The 17,695-nt window shown below is 43.7% G+C and overlaps 1 protein-coding gene and 1 long non-coding RNA gene across 5 annotated transcripts in view; one reads left to right on the top strand and one right to left on the bottom strand.

Annotated features, from left to right (window-relative positions):
- LOC101700428 (uncharacterized) overlaps nucleotides 1–10,321 on the bottom strand; it is a 33,034-nt gene extending 22,713 nt beyond the window's left edge. For 2 of the 3 annotated variants that reach the window (XR_015448984.1, XR_002397321.2), the window contains exons 1-6: nucleotides 10,133–10,321; nucleotides 9,942–10,048; nucleotides 6,399–6,543; nucleotides 5,879–5,949; nucleotides 4,518–4,624; nucleotides 2,725–2,849 (exon numbers count right to left, since the gene is read on the bottom strand). This is a non-coding gene — a long non-coding RNA (uncharacterized LOC101700428). The remainder of the gene's footprint in view (nucleotides 1–2,724; nucleotides 2,850–4,517; nucleotides 4,625–5,878; nucleotides 5,950–6,398; nucleotides 6,544–9,941; nucleotides 10,049–10,132) is intronic. The other variant, XR_002397320.2, reaches the window with a different exon arrangement.
- Nucleotides 10,322–10,402: 81 nt separating this feature from the next.
- Pamr1 (peptidase domain containing associated with muscle regeneration 1) overlaps nucleotides 10,403–17,695 on the top strand; it is a 72,069-nt gene continuing 64,776 nt past the window's right edge. For both annotated transcript variants that reach the window (XM_004852037.3, XM_087205596.1), the window contains exon 1: nucleotides 10,403–10,535. In XM_004852037.3, the coding sequence (XP_004852094.2) occupies nucleotides 10,463–10,535 (73 nt within the window). In that variant the 5' untranslated portion in view covers nucleotides 10,403–10,462. The remainder of the gene's footprint in view (nucleotides 10,536–17,695) is intronic.

The raw sequence follows: 17,695 nt of genomic DNA, 5'->3' as shown, positions 1-17,695 counted from the left end.
AGAATTGGAAACACAATCCTTAAATGAGATCACGTTTTCCAATGAAATACAATAAGGAAAAAAAAAAAAAGAGTCCAGAGACAAATCACAGGTAAATAGGCCCATTCCACTGGAGAGACATTCTCGAGGAGCTTGGTGTCAATATCAGTGTGACTTATGGTTATCCTGAGGCACTGGGAGGCTCTCTATGGCGAAGAGAAAAAGTAGATTTGCAGAGCCCAAGGAGGCATGTGTGGATTTGGATTTATGAGGGACCCCTGTCGAATAATTTCCCCTGACCTCCAACTCCTTTGGAGAGCAGCATGCTTCTCCTGGTGACAATTCTGTTGCAGGTCATGGAAACTCAAGATTGAAAGTTTAAGCCCCATGGTCAAGCCAGTAGGGCAGAGGGAAGAGAGAAGACTGTTAGAAATCCTAAATTCCTCATGATGCAACATAACTCGAGCTCTAAGCCACTGAGCAAAGCAGTAACCCCTTCTTTCCCAGGAAGCATACCTTGAAACCCTCCTAGTTCAGCCAGGCTATGTCTCTGAATGCCAGCATTCTCTGTGGCTGCTTAAAGGAAAAAGGAGTTCCCTGCTAAAACTCTTCATGACTATCCTTGGGCTTCTACTGAAAGAATTTGCCTCTCCAAATTCTAAACTGTGACCTTAGAGGAAGTAACACCTGCTTCTTGAAGTCTTTACTCCTCAAGAGGTAGTCCATGGACCAGCACTATTGGCATCACTCAGGACCTTATTAGAAATGCAAACGATCTCTGTCCTAGCCCTGAGTCAGAATAGTGCCTTATCAGTGCTCAGCATTGGGCCTTGTCATTTGTAGGTTGGATATTCAGAGATAGCAGCTGTCAGATTGGCTTTGGCACACACACTGCATTGCTATGTGTAACCTCTATCTCTGTCTACATGGTCATGTTCATGGCAGGTATGGGGGCCTGATGACCAACACTGGCTAATGTCAATTGGCTGAGCTATTTTTCTCTACAGATGCTCCTTGACTTACGATGAGATTAATTTCTGACAACCCCATGACAAGTTGAAGATATTGTAAGTTGAAGGTGCATTTCATACCTCTAACTTATCAAACACCCCAGCTCAGTAACACAGTGCACTGTGGAGTGTGCTTGTTCACCTTCCTGGTTGTGGGGCTGACTGGAACTGCAGCTTACTGTTGCTGCCCAACATCACATATTGTACTGCATATTACTGACTCTGGTAAAGATCTAAATTCATAAATGAAAGTATGGTTCATATTGAATGTGTAACACTTTCACAGCATCATAAAGACAAAAAAATCGCAGGTTGCACCATCATGATTTGGGGGCCATCTATACGTGGTTGTTCAGTACCTCCTTTAGGGTGGCTGCTTTCTTATCTAACCCTGTCACACTTTTTGGGTCACATTTGGTGGTATAGACCTATTTGTTTCTAGCCATCCAGTTAATCCATTCCAGGATCCTGAGCAGCCAGCCAGGCCCTCACCACTGCCCACGAGCCTATATATGTATTCTCCTCAAACTCCTTCTTGTTCCACCAAAATGCAGGTGACTAGGGTTACCACTCAAGATTCTACCCATGGGAAAGATTTTCCCTCAACACTTGAAAGTCCATTTATTTTAGAGCTAAAATGTTCCCCAATAGTCCCATGTGTTTGGATGGTGATTGGATGTTGGGGATGCATCCTCTGATGAGTTTGGTACCCAAATATGCTGTTTGGAAGTGAGGCCTGGTTGGAGATGGCCCATTGGAGGAGTGACCTTGAAGGATGTAATTTTGACTCCAGCTTCTCCTCCCTCATTCTGCTTTCTATCTGCCAAGGTTTGAGCAGCTTTTCTCTGCCATGCCTTTTTACTGGCCAGCCATAATTGGAACTACTACTTGTCTGTGTATGTGGCAGTCTACAGTCATTCTACGTTCTTCCAGAATGGTGAATTACACTGAGATAGAGAGATAGGAAAGAGATGGCCACCAGTGTATCATTTAGATCCATAAGGGTGGCAGCAGTCTCCACCATCCTCCTTGAGTGTGACAGTATTATTCTTCACTATTTTGTGGAGGGGTCAGCTGTTTCGTAGGCTCTCACTCTGTACCTTCACCAAATGGGAGCTGCTTGGGAAGAACATGACCTTGGTTTAAATACAGGTGATAGGTTGTTTTTGCATAGACTTCAAAGAGTCCACATGTATCACAAATTAAGCAAAAGCTTGTGTGGGTGGTGGTTGGTTTGTTGGCGCATATCCTAAATTTGCCTCCGTGCATGGATGACAAGCAAATTTGTGAAATGTTTCACATTTAAAAAAAAATTTACCTGTGTGTATTTTTCAAGGGCACAGAGCTTCTTGTTGACTTTTCAAAGCATTCCTTGATGCTCAAAAGTGATGAAATTACATTGATAAGAACCTTGACCTTCTCGACATTTCTCCTGGCCCTTCTGATAGTCTCTCTTGTTTAAAGAGTTGTTCATATAAGAAACCTCTACACCCTGAGAGCCAAGTGGAAGAAGAAGTGAATGCTCAGGCTGAAGCACAAAAGAAGGAAGATGAGGCAGAGGTACAAAGACACTAGCTTGTGCACCCATGGAAGCCAAAGAAGCAGAAATAAGGAGTTCTGGAGGCTGAGGTTGCTGGTACAAGTTGTTGGACTGCATGCTGCTGTCTAGAATGTGTCTCAGTGGGTCAGACCTTCAGTGCCATCCAATAACCAAGACCACCTCAGAGAAACTCACCTTGTTCATAGCTAGAGCAGCCCCATTGGTCTTTGCCCAGACCTGTGGCATGTTGGACTAGTTCTGTTCTCAGTTGTGGCTGAGTGTAACACATGGATACTAAATCATCTCTCCTGCTCTGTTTGCTGAAGAATAAAAATAAAAAAGTTGTTTATACACTTGGCAGCTATTCTGGCCTTTTTTCTATTCCTCAAAAACACCAAGCTCATTCCTAGCTCAGGACCTTTGCATTACTGTCCCCTCTGCCTGGAATGGCCTCTCCTCAGATACTCCAGTGGGTGCCTTTCTCTATTTTAAAACCCAATTTTCAGTTTACATGTCACCTTATTGCAGAGATCTACCTTGATGGCACAAGCCACAGTAGTCAGTCACCTTCTAGCATATTCCCCTGTGCTCCAGGTTGTATCTGGATGTTTCCCAAAGGCCCATGTGTGGAAGGCTTGGCTGTCAGCATGTGGTGGTGTTGGGAAGTGGTGGAACCGATTCCTGTTCACCGTCTGCCTTACACTCCTGCCACAATGTACTGTGTAGCCACAGGCTCAAAGCAACAAGGTCAAACCACTGTGGACTGGAACCTCTAAAACCACAAGCCAAAATAAACCTTACATCCTTATACATTGATTAAGCTCAGGTATTTGTTGCAGTAACAGAAAGCTGACCTTCTTGTTTTATTTTTAGCATAGCATTTTTGCCACTTGGTCTTCTTTATCTATTATACGTCTTTGTCCTATAGTGTGTAAGCTCTATGAAAACAAGAATCATTTAGCATTTTCACCATTCTATCCCTACTGGTTGGAACAGTGCCTAATACATAGCAGATACTCAAGATGTTTTCTTAAGTGAGTTAATGCTTGTCTTCTGCACCAATTTGCAAAACATTTTCCTATGCATCCAGATTATACACCTTCTCTCTAGTACTATAAAGTACAGATGTAATTATAAATAATCCAAACATACTAAAATTTCAGACAGTAATCTATGTACTGAGTTCCAAGATGAAAGATATTATTTTGCTTAAATAATTTCATATTTCTCTTTTCTTCTTTTATATTTTAGCTAAAATTTCATACCTGATATTTTGCTCTATTCTTTCATTTCCATAAGTGCTATCTTGAAGGTTGAGAATGCCATTTGTTTACATGTTTGAGTAGTTCAAGATATGTATGTTTGTATTCATAAATAATATATGCCTTTTATGTTTTTAGACTTTAGATAAGAGCTTGAATGCTGTATGTATTTTTGGTACTTTAGTCCTGCATATTTAATATTGTTGAGCCATGGAATTAAACTCCTTGGAACTGTCCTACCTGTGGACTTATTGTTATATGACATAATAAAATACCCTATTATTCAAGCCATATGAATTGGATTTGTCTTGTACAGCTAGAAAGCTCCTATGATAGTCTCATTCTATTAACATTTTTCATTGTTGAGTCCTTATGCCATCGCTAAGCTAACAGTTTTTATTTGGCTGCAGATCTGCTGGGGTAGAGACAATTTTAATTTCTCCACTAAATCCATATTTCTCAGTTCATAACCTTTTGTATTTGCAATTTGTTGCTGGGTGCTACAGTCTGGACACTTGTGCCCCCCTCCCCAAATTCATACGTTGGAACGTGATCCTCAGTGTGAGGGTTTAGAGATGGGGCCTTTGAGAGCTGATGAGGTCATGAGGGTAGAGCCCTCATGAAAAGGATTTGTGTCCTTATAAGGAGCTGTGTTAGTCTGTTTGGACTGATACATTAAAAATATCATAGACTGCAATTTATAAACAGTAGAAATTGATTGCTTACAGTCCTGAAGGCTGGGAAATCCAAGGTCAAGGTGCCAGAAGATTCAGTGCCTCTGGTGGCTCATTTTCTGTCTCACATGTGATACCTTTTTGCTGAGGATCCATATGCTAGAAGGAATAAACAAGCTCCTTCAGGCCTCTTTTGTAAAGGCACCAATACCATTTGTGAAGGCTCTGCTCTCATGACCTAATGGCTTCATAAGGGCCCCAGCTCTTAGTAGCACCCCACTGGCATTAGGTTTCAATATTTGAATTTGGGAGGGACAAGAAAATCTTTAATCCATAAGTGGAGCTGAAGACAGCAGAGTTCTTTCCTTGCAGCACGCAAGGAAATAGCCAGAAGGCACCATCTATAAATCAGAAAATAAGTGTTAGTAACTTTCCTCTTGCAGGAACAAAACCTGAACTTAAAGCAGGAGAAGTTTATTTTGGTTCATGGTTTTCAGAGCATTCTGTCCATGGTTGGCTGGGTCCAAGGCGGAAATGGCATGGTGGAAGGGCCTGGAAGAAGAGAGGTGCTCACATCATGACATCCGGGAAGCAGAAAGAGAAGGGAGGAAGTGGGAGCAAGAATACACCCTTCCAGGTCAAATTCCTAGTGATCTACTTCCAACAAGATGCTATTTCCTTGTAGCACATTCATATATGCTATACAGTCATACTCATGTTCATGAACAATTTGCTTCTAGCACAGAGTGTTCAGTAAAAGTTTGCTTCTGTTTGCAAACTCCACATCGAGTGACAAACATGACCACAGCCATCTCCCCCACACAAACACGCATGCAGTCATCTTCCCCAGAAATGTGGGATGAATTAAGTTTGTGAACCAAGGCTCCACTGTAAATTCACCAGTGGATTGATCCATCAATAAGCAACACATCTGCAAGATTCAATCACCTTCTAAAAGCTATACTTCTGAATAATGAGAAATTTGGGAGGCACATTCTAGATCTAAATGGTAACAACCCTTACCAGACTACAGCCTGATCTCTGACTTCCAAACCTCCAGAACTAATGAGATATAATTTTTGTTGCTTATAAGCCACCCAGTTTATGGCATTTTGTTATAGCAGCCCAAATGGACTAAGTCACTGTATAACTTATCAGTTAAAGCAAGAAAATTGATGATTTCACCAAGTTTCTGGGGGTTAGGAATCTGGGAGCAGCTTTAGCTCTGGGTGGGGGTCTCTCCTGAGGTTGCAGTCATGTTACTGGATCAGGTCACTGTTCATTTCTGTGACTGTTTAGGACACTTTAGTTCCGCCAGCACAGCACATGTACTAGACAACATCCATGTGGCCATCAGGCTGAAGGCATCTGTGACTGCTCCCTTGCTGTCATCCCCTACATACCCATCCTTACCTCTTCATGACTTCCAGGGTCAAACGACTTCTCTCCACCCTCTTGAATGTGGTGTGCAGTGACAGCTGAGACTGAAGCACAAATTATTTCTCATTGTCCTTAGAATAAAATTCATTGCTTCATCTCTAGACTGCTTATTACATAGTCCATTCTCATCCTGTGTTCTCTACTCTCGTTCTTCAATTTTCCATTAGGTCTGAAGTTCAATGTCACTTCCTTTTGACACTCAGAAAAGACTGGGGCCTCCTAGAGCCAGTTTCCAGAACACTCTGTCATCTCTTGGGTTACTCATCTCATTTGCTGAATGTTTAATTCCTGTCTGGTCTGTAAGTTTGCAAAGTGAGGGACCACACAGGTTTTATTCACAGCCATACTTTCCGGCCCCTAAATAACATGCATAGTAGACATGCAATCAATTGTGTTGAATAAGTGCATAAATGATGTTCACCTAGCAACTATTTGTTTTATGTCCTTTACTTCTATAAAAGAAGACAAGTTGCTTTATAAAAAATGTTCTTACCTTAGTGAACAATGTGGAAGATAGAACCAGATATTCAGTGTTAGGACCCTCCAGGAGATTTTCTAGATCCTGGGCAGGATCCAATTAGAACATGCCTCTCAATTTTGCCCTTCAGCAGATGCATACTGTCTCCAGCTTTCCAAAACTGGAAGCAATACATTTCTCAGATGTGTTTGATTCAAACAAATATGGCAACTTAAATTACAGCCTTGAGGAAATCTGTACCTACTTCATTTAATTTTGGTTAACTACTTGAAAGCAGGATTTTTTTTTGAAAACTCCATAATGAGATGTTGATAGTAATAGTCCACATTGATTGAACTCCCATTGGGTATACCAGCCTCATTTTAATCTCACTGAAATCATAGCAGAGCTACTACCTCCTTTCCCCCCTCATTTTACAGACAAAGAAATTGAGGTTTAAAAGTTCAGAGAATGCCCAAGTTCACACATCCAGTAGGCTGTGGAGTTTTACTCCATCCTAGGTCTATAGTCCACAGTCCCTTTTTTGTGTACCATATCCACCCCCAAACTATTGGATTCTCTTGGAGTTACACTATTTTTGGCTTCCTTCCCTATGCAAATGGCTCAACTGCTTTTTAAACATGTTGAATATTATTTATACAAAAGAAAGGGTTTCATTTTGGCATATTCATACATGCACATAACACACTTTAATCATTTACCCTCCATTACACTTCCCTTGGCCTTCCCTCCCCTCCCCTGACTCCCTTCCTCTTCTATAAAAGTTTCCAATCTATTTTCAGGTCATCATGCTCTCTTTTTTCCCTAGATTCCACATATGAGAGAAAACCTATGGTATTTATCTTTCAGATTCTGGCTTAATGTGGTGATCTCTTGTTCCACCCATTTTCCTACAAATGACATGATTTTGTTCTTCTTTATGTCTAAGTAATATTCCACTATGGATATATACCACATTTTCTTTATCCATTGATCAGTTGATGAGCACCTAGACCGTTTCTGTAACTTAGCTATTGTGAGTGGTACTGCAATAAATAGGTATCTTTACAGTATGCTGACTTTAATTCTTTTGAGAATATACTAAAGAGTTGTATAGCTGGATCAAATGGTAGTTTTAATTTTACTTTTCTGAGGCACCTCCATTCTGTTTTCCCTAGTGGCTGTACTAATTACATTCCCACAACAGTGTCTAAGGGCTCTTTTCCCCCTGCATCCTTGACAACTCAGTGCTTTTAACTCTTGGGCTAGCCATTTGGACTGTAGACAGGCTTTTCACCAGTTTTCTTTGTAAAGCTGTTTAGGTCAGTTGCATAGCAGATAACTTTTTTCCCTTTAAACTGAAGTTTCTGTTTACACAAGTGGAATTCAAGATTTCCTCCAGTGGCTCAAGAGCCCTTTAACTTTGAAGCAGTGAAGCTTGCCTGCTTTCAGAAATTTGCATGAAGAATGACATCCAGTCAGAAGAATGTGACCAGAACCACAGACACACCTACCCCCTTGCCTGGCTCCCAGTGGGAAGGGAATGGAGCTCAGCCAGATCTGGAGGCAGAACGTGGCTGCTTGTTGTGTAGGTAAACAGTCAGGATTTATTAGGCTGGAGATGTCCACGGTGGGACCTGCTATATTAGGCTCTGCTGGAAAGGCCTTTTGTCTTTTCTACAGTGCTATCTTTCTCTACCTCAGGCCCTTCTTAACTTGAACTTTGTGTTTCATGCAGCTGATGAAACAAACTTGATCACCAGAAATCTAGGTTGCCTTTCTCGGTTAGCAGACTCTCCACTCAGCCCTCTCCCCTCGGGCTGCTGTTCACAGGCTGATCTGCAGAAGTTGCAGCATGGAGATTGAGGATGTGTTGGCGTTCACAAAGGCCACTTTCTCTACTGTTGCTCTCCATGTGCCCACACACAGCCAACTTCCCTGGTGGCATTAAAAAAAGATGGGCTTGTTAGAGAGCCCCATCCTTAGATGTGAAAATTAGTGGGTATTATGACTTGTAATGAACTGGGTGGCCTGGACTCCATTTACTGCAGCGAACTGCTAACTTCTGTGTGCTGGTCGTAGGTAGATAATTTTAATTCCAGGTATTGTTTCCTACTTCCAAACTTGTAACTTTGCCTTTTCATCCATAGCCTTTCTTGTGACTTAGTCCTCCTTGGGGTATTTGTAGGAGGTAAGGGTAGGAGGGAGAGATAAGCTTATTATATATTTTAGGCAGTGTTCTGAGCTCTGTACTCCAACCCTATGGAAGCAGGCCTCACCATTCTTTCCACTTAACAGATGAGGAAACTGAGGCCATCAGGGAGGAACTGACATGCCCAGGTACACATAGATAGGAAGGGGTCATCTGGATTCAATACTAGGCAGCATGATCCAAGCAAGTCAGGAATACTTTAAAGAAAAATACCTACTGTGCAATTTATAGCCTAGACACAGCAATTATATTTACCGGTATACACAAAATTACTTTCCCTAACCCCAAGAAATATTTGGTCAATTTTCAAATTTCATCTTCTGAAGATCAGTGATTCTAAAGGAAGCTAGGAGTTTGCAGGTGAGACTTTACATGGGGGCCATACCTCCCTCTTACTCCAGAAACTGGGGGCAAAATTTTGCATGCAATTTTGAGAGGTGCAAGCCCCTCTAAAACTTCCCTTTCAATAGACTCCATGAAACCCCCAGATTGAGATGACTTGACTTAGAACAGCACTAAACTGTGAAAATAGGAGAAACTGAGTTTTCTTCCTCTCGCCATGGACTGGGATCCTGCCTTTCTCTGGCTGTGGGGCAAGCCTCCTGGCTCTGGGAGGATTTCCCCCTAGTACTGGCCTGGAATGATCACCCACTTCTAACTTTGTTTTTTTTTCCCATTAAGTTTATTGATACATTTTAGGTATACAATACAGTTACATTCATCATTGGGATTTTGTACCTTTACATGATGTATCTTGGTTCTTATTTTTTCCCCATTCCCCTGTAACTTTGGTTTTTAATCTGACAGTACAAACTGGGATGACGCATGACCCAAAGGCCCCAGTTCTACATTATACCTGTGTCTGTTTTGCTTTGCCATTTCCGGCTGCCTGGTCTTAGCTGGGCATAGTGGTGCATGTCTGTAATCTCATCATTTTGGGAGGCTGAGGCAGGAGGCTTGTGTGGTTTTGAGCAAGTCATTGCATCTCTTGAGTCTTTATTTTTGCATATTGTATATTGTGGCTACAATGATTAAATGTAATTCTGTACAGGCAGAATTGCGTCTCTAATGGTTGAATACAATTTTATACAGGTAGCACTTTAAGAAGCTGTATAGTCAAACAGCTATGGCTACAACCTTTGGACTCAGGAGTCCTGTGTTCGAACCCTGCTCCACCCTTACTGTGTGACTGTGTGTTATTGAACTCTCAGTGGCTCAATTTCCCTGCAAGTCAGAGGGAGAGGATAGGTTTGTGGAAGGAATAAAGGAGATCGGGGACCTGATACAGAAAAGCTGACCCCACAGTCCCTATCTTTAAGGGATCCTCCCCCTCCCTCCAAGGTGTCCCTTGCAGTAGCTGTACCTACCTCGAACTCCCTCGGAGCCCAGCGCCCTGTGCGCAGGGGTGATTTCTGCTGCTGAGTTCACTGTCATGGACATCACCCCAAGGACACTGTTTCCAAACTGTGATCACCTGGAGCAAAGGGAAGGAAAAAGAGCTCAGGGTCGGGAGAGGGAGACATGGGTTCCCTTGGGTTCCTCCCTGGGTGCCACCCACCTCTGCTCCCATCCCTGGCCCTCTGGCCGGCCGCACCGCACTCTCCGCCCGGTCCGGTCTCTGCCCAGCGCAGGGGGACCTGCGCCGGCCTCCCGGACCCCGCAAGGGTTAAGGAGAGCAGAGGTTGGGGCTGACGTTGCTCTGGCTGAAGGTGGTTCCCCTCCAAGGAGGATGCGAGCGCCTGGCGAGGAGCTGAAACCCGAGCTCCCACTCGGCCGGCCGGGCTTGGGGAGGTCCCTGTAAGGGCCGCCTGCCCGCCCGCGGACTCCCGCGACGCTCCTCTCGCGCCTCGCCTCGGTCACTGCTCACTCGGGCACCACCGCGGGAGAGATGGAGCTGGACCGCTGGGCGCAGCTGGGGCTAGTGTTCCTGCAGCTCCTTCTCATCTCGTCCTGGCCGAGAGGTACCCTGCGTGGGGCCGGGACGCTGCGGGACGGGGCATTGTCCTCCTGGGGGCCTCTGGGTTGCGAGACCGGAGGCTCAAGGCTCAAGGCGGGTGGGGTGCTTTTCCCAGCGGCAACCTTGGGGCTTGGTTGGTGGCGCGGAAGAAGGGGACACGGTTGATTTTGTCATCTCTACGTGTGGGACTGAACTGTCTCGGGAAGTGGGCGGTGGGGAGAGCACCAGGTTTATCTGCTCTTTTTAGTTTATCTGTGTAAAGAGCATCAGTTACCTTGGGGAACATGGGGTTTTGATAACTGATAACTTTGCAAGAACAAAGTTTCTCCTGGAAAGAGCTCCCAAGGGGGTGAGCAGAGGAGAGGACTGAAGAGCAGGGCTCACTTGGGCTTGATTGTGTCTAACAGGATATCTGGACAGACTCTGACACAGACTTAAGATCTTTCCTGCCTGATAAAAATGAGAAAGAAGAAAAAAGCTGGGGTTAAAAGTCCAAGTTGTTTCTGGGGATGTGTAGTTCGTTTCAAAAAAGCTCTGGTTTGGTTTTTCAAACGTGCCATTTTCCTGAGCCACAATTCCCAGGTCAGCGGGGTTCCCCGGGGGAAAGAGGCTGGGACGGGCCACAGAGCTCCTGGGGCTCTTGAGCCAGCAAGGAGCGGAAGCCAGGGAACGGCAGCTCTGGGAATGGCTCACTGGCTGGCAGGGAAGCAGGGATATCTTAGGAACATCTGGTCTGTCCTCATATGGGTTGAGGGGTGAGGTGTTCGATGTCAGGTGAGACCTCATGAGGCACAGGCAGTCTGAGGTGCACAGGTCTGACAGAGCAGTGAGCTTTTGCTGTGCTGGCCGCCTGTCCCCAGTGCTCTACCTGAGAGCTGGATACTCCGCCTCTGCAGGTGGCTGGCAGGTGCCTGAGAAAGAAAAATGGTAAGTGGCATAATGGGGACACTAAATGCGATTGGCCCTCTGGTGGGGAGCTCAGCCTGAGGCACAGGCCTTCATCACCCCACAAAGCCGAGACACATGACCATGCTCCTCACCCACTCACAGTTTGGCTAATATTTTCTATCCACCTGGAGCCTTCCTGCCCCTGATAAATCTTCCTTAGCGATTTACCACCAAGATAGTGAGAGTGTTTCGATTGAATTTTCCTTCCATGGCAGCTGGAGCTGCCCAAAGACAATAAAGAAGCTTCATCCTGTCCAGGGGGACTGATAATTCATAAGCCTAAATACTTGCCCGTAAAATTGAAGCATTAGGACTCCTCCCTACTCCATCTCTGCCTTTCAGAACCAAACCTCCAGGGTGTGGTAGCCTTAGAGAAACTCCAGAGGACTCTGGTTCTTCTTAGAGTCCCAGTGGATCAGATTCCTTATGGCTGCATCAGTCCTGTTCCATTTTTATAATGTGGCAAGTGAGATAGCTCAAGCCTGTAAAAGTTAGAAAAACAAAGCTCAGTTGTCCAGGGTCCGAAAAACCCATTTATTGTGGACCTGAGAATCTCTTTTACCCTTTACTGGGGAAAAGCTGGAGGGCGGGTATGTTGTTTATTGTGGGCCAAGCTGCTGCCTGAAGCAGAGAGCAGCTTCATGTGTTTAGCAAGGGTATTGCAGTTGTTAAGCATTCAGTCAGAGGAAAGATGTTGGGGTGGTGGTGGTGAGAAAGGAAAATATTTCTTCATGTAGGGAAGAGTACACTCCCTGTTGAAATTCTGAATCTGGTCCCATGAAGAAAAGCTTGGAAGCATATTTCCTCTAATTACTTTTCTAAAAAGAGTATCTGATGAAATGTAAACATTCCCTGGGATGGTCTGGGGGTTGTTGTTGCTCATGGGCATGTGATACATGTCGGAGGCTGAGAATCCAAATCCTGGGCCAAGTGATAAACCTAACATAAACAGCATGTGAGGGGGAAACCCAACTCCACTGACTTCACCAAATAGCAGTAGCTCTGCCAGCATGACTCTGCCTAAGAGGAAAACCTCATTTAAAATATGGGACTCCTGGGAAATGAAACCATAATATGGATAACTGCACAAGTGTCGCTTCAACAGACATCAGCTTGTGGGGAATGAACACAAATACAACAGGGGAAAATAATTTGAAGCACAGATATTCAGTGGGCTGGAGCAGTCAGCTGAGAAAGAGAATGTGGAAAGCAAGCAAAGGAAGAGGCATGGCCACAAAAATTAGATATTGGTGTATAATGGGTTGTGCTAGCACATTCCAAGGAGAGAGCTATGGAAGTTGGGCCTTCTTGGCAGGGATGGATGTTTGTAGGGACCCTGAAGAAGGTGTCTCCCTACCAGATACTATGAGAACTTCTGGCACCCTAATAGAAAAATAATTTCATAGCGGGATCATGGACTTTTGGAGCTAAAATTGACTTTAGTGATCATTTTAGTTTGAGTCCTCAGTTTTAGAGGACAAGGAGATTAAACACCTCAGACCACATGAATAAGGTATGTGCTTTTATTGTCCTTCTTTTGTAGGTAAGTTTCAGTGATCTATTGCCAGATCAAGGATACATGGGCACAGTTGTTAAAAATATTAAGCATAGAATTATTATTTGATCTAGGCATTCCACTTCTGAGTAAATACACAAGAGAATCGAAAACATAGACTAGAGTAGATATTTGTATACTGGTGTTTGTAGCAGCATTACTCCCCAAGTCAACCCAATGTCCATTGGTGGATAAACAAAAGGTGCTATATATGTACAATGGGATATCATCTACCTTTAAAAATGAAGACAATTCTGATGCATGCTACAACATGAATGAACTCTGAGACTAATACGCCAAGTGAAAGTAGTCAGACACAAAGAGACCAACCTTGTGTGACTCCATTAATATAAAGTACCTAGAAGAGTCAAATTCATGAGAAAAGAAAGAATGGTGGTTGACAGGGGGAATGGGAAGTTATTGTTTAATGAGTGCAGAGTTTCAATTTGAAATGATAAAAAAGTTGTTGAGATGGGTGTTCACAACAACGTGACCTGTGCACTTAAACATAGTTAAAATGTAATTTTATGTCACTTATATTTTGCCACAATAAAAAATAAAGGCTATTCAGGCAGAGGTTAGTGGGCACTGTGGTGAATCCGGGCTGTCGCATATCTGAATCCAAGTTTACCCATTGCCTGGCTGACTCACACTCACACTTCGAGCATATGGAATGATGGTGCTGGGGCACTTCTAGGCTCGTCAAGTTTCAGGACAAACACGTATCAGGGGAGAAAGCCCTTGCTAGCTCCTGTTTTGGGGTCTCTGTTGTTTGTCTTGGCTGGCTCTGGAAAAGTGGGAGCCTGCAGAGTTGAGGGTCTTAAAGTGGCAGCTTTCAGGCCACGTGGTCTGCAGAAGAATTTAGTAAGATGTTTGAATTTGAATGTTGTGAGGCAGGCTGGATTTGCTGCATGGTCTGACACCTCACCTTCTCAGTCCACATATTTGATACCTCTTAATCGTAACCATTATTGGAGGTTTTACTCTCTATTCCTGTGAGGGATGCAGTAGAAGAGAGGGAGAGAGAAGATGGAAGGCTGGATGCTGAACGGGGAGAAGTTCAAGTGAATAAAACTGCTAAGAATCGATGGGCTAACAGGACTTTTATAAGCATGTGCCATATGAGACTTTCATAAGTCTTGAATAGATTGTAATTTGTTTCATGAGACATAACCTCACATTTCACTGTGACTTCCTACTCTTTGGTACATTTTATTCTTACGCATGACTTTGAGCATGAACTTCTGGTAGAAACTGGGGACAAAACTGGGTGCTATGTCTGGCTCAACAAACTGTGAGCCAAGCACTTTTGGATATGGAATCCAAGCAGAGGTGACTTAAAGCATTCAAGTCCCTTCTGGGAATACCCAGAAGTCTCAGGAGGACTTTGGAATGCACTGGCATGGATTATGGGTTAGACTTGGCCTTGCCTACCTCTGGGTTATACTGCTGAGATAGAACTGCCCAAGACAATAGAGTCTGTGGAGAGTGAATGATTGGATTTAAACCAGAAAATTATTTCCATCTGCCTCACTGATGCAAGAAGAAAGTTCTTTACCTGGCTCCCCTGAGACCAGCTCTAGAAGCTGCCACTGATTCTGGCTCTGTGAAAATTGGGCAAAGTGTCATTTTCATGATAAATTAGAGGAGACTGTGCCCTCACTCTGTAGATATTTGAAAATCCCTCCCCTCGTATATTTTTAAAACTTTTTTATTAGTACCTGTTTGTAGTACATAATAATTAGATTCATTGTGGGAATTAGTACATGTACATAACACATCTCAATTCTTTTTTTCTCCTTCTCCTCACCCCCTTTAAATTTTTTTTTGCCAATATCAGATTCATTCATTCTTTCATTCACTTTATAAATTACCATACATATGGATTAACAGCCAGACTAACAGGCAAAAAAACATAGAAGGAGGACAAAAATTCAGTGTTTATTCTTCTCAGTTCCTGGATCCCAGACACAGGACCCAGACACCAGCTGGAGCATTGAAAGCTACCAGATCAGTGGCAGAAAGTTTGTCAGATTCCAAACCTGGTTTGTGTTTAAGGAATTCTGTTTGTCAGGTAACACAACATCTAGGACAAAGCTGTCCATTTTCGTTGGAGATAAAAATGTAAAAAATACAGGACAAACCAGGCTTTATACTTGTGAACAAAGCCATTCAAGGAAGGCAGAGAAGTAGAGCTAGTTGGAGATGTTCCATTCTCTGGTTAATGTCACTTTCTGTCCCCACACCGAACTCCACTCTTTATTTTTCTAGGTTGCAGGTACCTGTGAGACAGACTCAGAGTCAATATGAGTCGAGAGTGGAGTAGGTACAGGAGGCTCATCAATTCTTCACCCCTGATGACAGAAATATCGAGGGCAGAGGCATCTTTGAATGGGCTTCTATCCTATCATATTTAAGGGACCTAATCCCAAGTTTGACTCCCATGTAATTGATTGAGGTTGTGATAAACAGCAGGTGCTCTTATATGCTTTCTGTGTGCTTTCTTAAGCCTCATAACAAATGTGAGGGGTAAGTACTGTCATCACAAGCCCCAGTTCACTTATACAGGAGCTTAGGTCCATGTTATGTGCTAGATATCTGAGTTTTGAACTAAGACAGTCTGACTTTATAAGGCACACTCTGAAATGCCGTCACTGTAAACAGCAGGTCCAACAGTGACAGATCTGCTGTCTGTTTTTAGCCAAATAAGATACCTCGGTGCTAATAAAGAGGCTTGATTATTCCTTGAATGTTCCAGGTGCTCGAATTTGCCTAAGTCACTGCTACTTGTGTGCAGAGGATGCAGAAAAAGGAGAGGGCCAACAGCCGCCAGGGAACCACATGGACTCTAAGCTGAGCCATTCCCTAGAGGAAACGGGAAAAATCTGACTCATTTCTGGGATAGCTAGGGCTGTATTAGTCATTTTCCTGTTGCTGGGACAAAATACCTGATATCCATAACTTAAAGGAGAAATTAATTTGACTCCCATTTTGGTGGGCTCAGTCCATGGTTGGCTGGCTTCAAGGCAGAAACAGCATGACGGAGGAGCAGGGCACAGGAAAGCTGTTCTACCAGTGGCAACCAGGAAACAGAGAAGGGAGGAGCAGGGGACAAGAGTTTACACTTCCCAGTCACAACCTCAGTGACCTGGTCCTTCTGAATAGGCCCTACATCCTGACAGCACACGTAACCATGAACTCCTCGACAGAGCAATTCACTGATGAGTATAGCACCCCGAAAGCCAATCACCTTCCAAAAGTCCCACCTCGAAACCCCTGAGACTTTTAGGGGTTATTTTAGATCTAAAGCATAACACTGGCCCTAACACTGTGCATGTCTGTTCCTCCATGGATTTGCTCTGCCAAGTTCATCAATGGATATACTCTTAAACCTTGGGATGGGGGGACCAGGCTTGGAATGAATAAGGGAAAGCTTTTTATTTTTTCTTCCTTCTTTTTTTGGCATATATAGTTGATGGATATTGCAGAGAATGGAGACTCAATCCCTTTCCATGAATGCTAGCATGAGTTTAACCAATTCATTTCAAATTTGAATGAGGATCTGCTCTTTGCCAGACACAAATGTCCTGGGTCTTAAGTAGGGTAGACCAGTGTCCCATCTGGCTGAGCAGCAAATGAAGACACCTATTTCTGTCACCTTTTGGCCTCTGGAGTCAGATGAATGCCTTGATTCGTGCAGTCTTGTTTTGATCACTGCCCTCTCTGGTTTTCTGGCTGTCTCAGGGCTAAGTTAGTGGCTTGGCAGCATTCATCTGTGTAAGTAAAGGTCTGGTCAGTTGGTTTAGTGATTGGAAAACCTGGACCACTGCTGCCAGCATGAAGTGAGGAGCACATTCAGCCAACTTTAGCTCATGGGTAGGCACAACAATTGTCCTCATAACATGAGTTTAGGTTTGTTTAAAATTTTCCCCAAAACATTCCAGCCATTTATATGCAAAACCATTGAGTAGGGAGGTATTGGCCCAGTTTATTCCAAATTAAATGAATTGTTTGAGAACTCTGAGAAACTATCATGTCAATGTTTTTCAAATTCACTTTGACTTCTATTTACTTTCAAGAATTTCATTGGTGATCAGTGAACCCCTGCATCATGAGGTCCCTCCTTGGGAGATAAAAAACATCTGCCACATTCTAGGAGAAGTTCCCTGGGGTTAATGTCCAGCTGATGACATCAAGTCCTATGTTTCTGTACTCATGGCTCACCTGGATGCAAGCAGAAGGAAAGACTTGGCTGGCGGTAAAGAACATTTGTTGCATGTCTTCTTGGACTGGCTTTCTGCCAGTAGAGGTGGACTGCCTGCTTCCAAATGGTGTTCAGCCTCTCTTCTGAGTAAACCTGGCTTCCCTGGCCAAACTAGTGGTGGAAGAGAGTGGAGAGGTGTTCCAATCCCTTTTGGTGATGTTACAAGCTAGAGAACAATATTCAGCAGTAATGGACTCAATGGATTGCCCATGCTGCCCAATAGAGACTCTGAAATGTCATAGAAAGAGAATATTCTAATACAAGTGTAAGTCACAAATAGCCTTCATCTTGGGAATCATATGTGTCTCATATATCTGTTTTTCATGTATCTGTTCATGGTATAGGGCCAGGCAAGTTGGAACCATAGAGATGCGGCACACTCTGAATTAAATGGAGT

The sequence above is a fragment of the Heterocephalus glaber genome, unplaced genomic scaffold (genome assembly GCF_053883595.1).
Source record: "Heterocephalus glaber isolate CG9 unplaced genomic scaffold, H.glaber_assembly_v1.0 deba00000594, whole genome shotgun sequence".
NCBI classification, from domain to species: domain Eukaryota; kingdom Metazoa; phylum Chordata; class Mammalia; order Rodentia; family Bathyergidae; genus Heterocephalus; species Heterocephalus glaber.
This window is presented reverse-complemented; position numbering and strand designations above follow the sequence as displayed.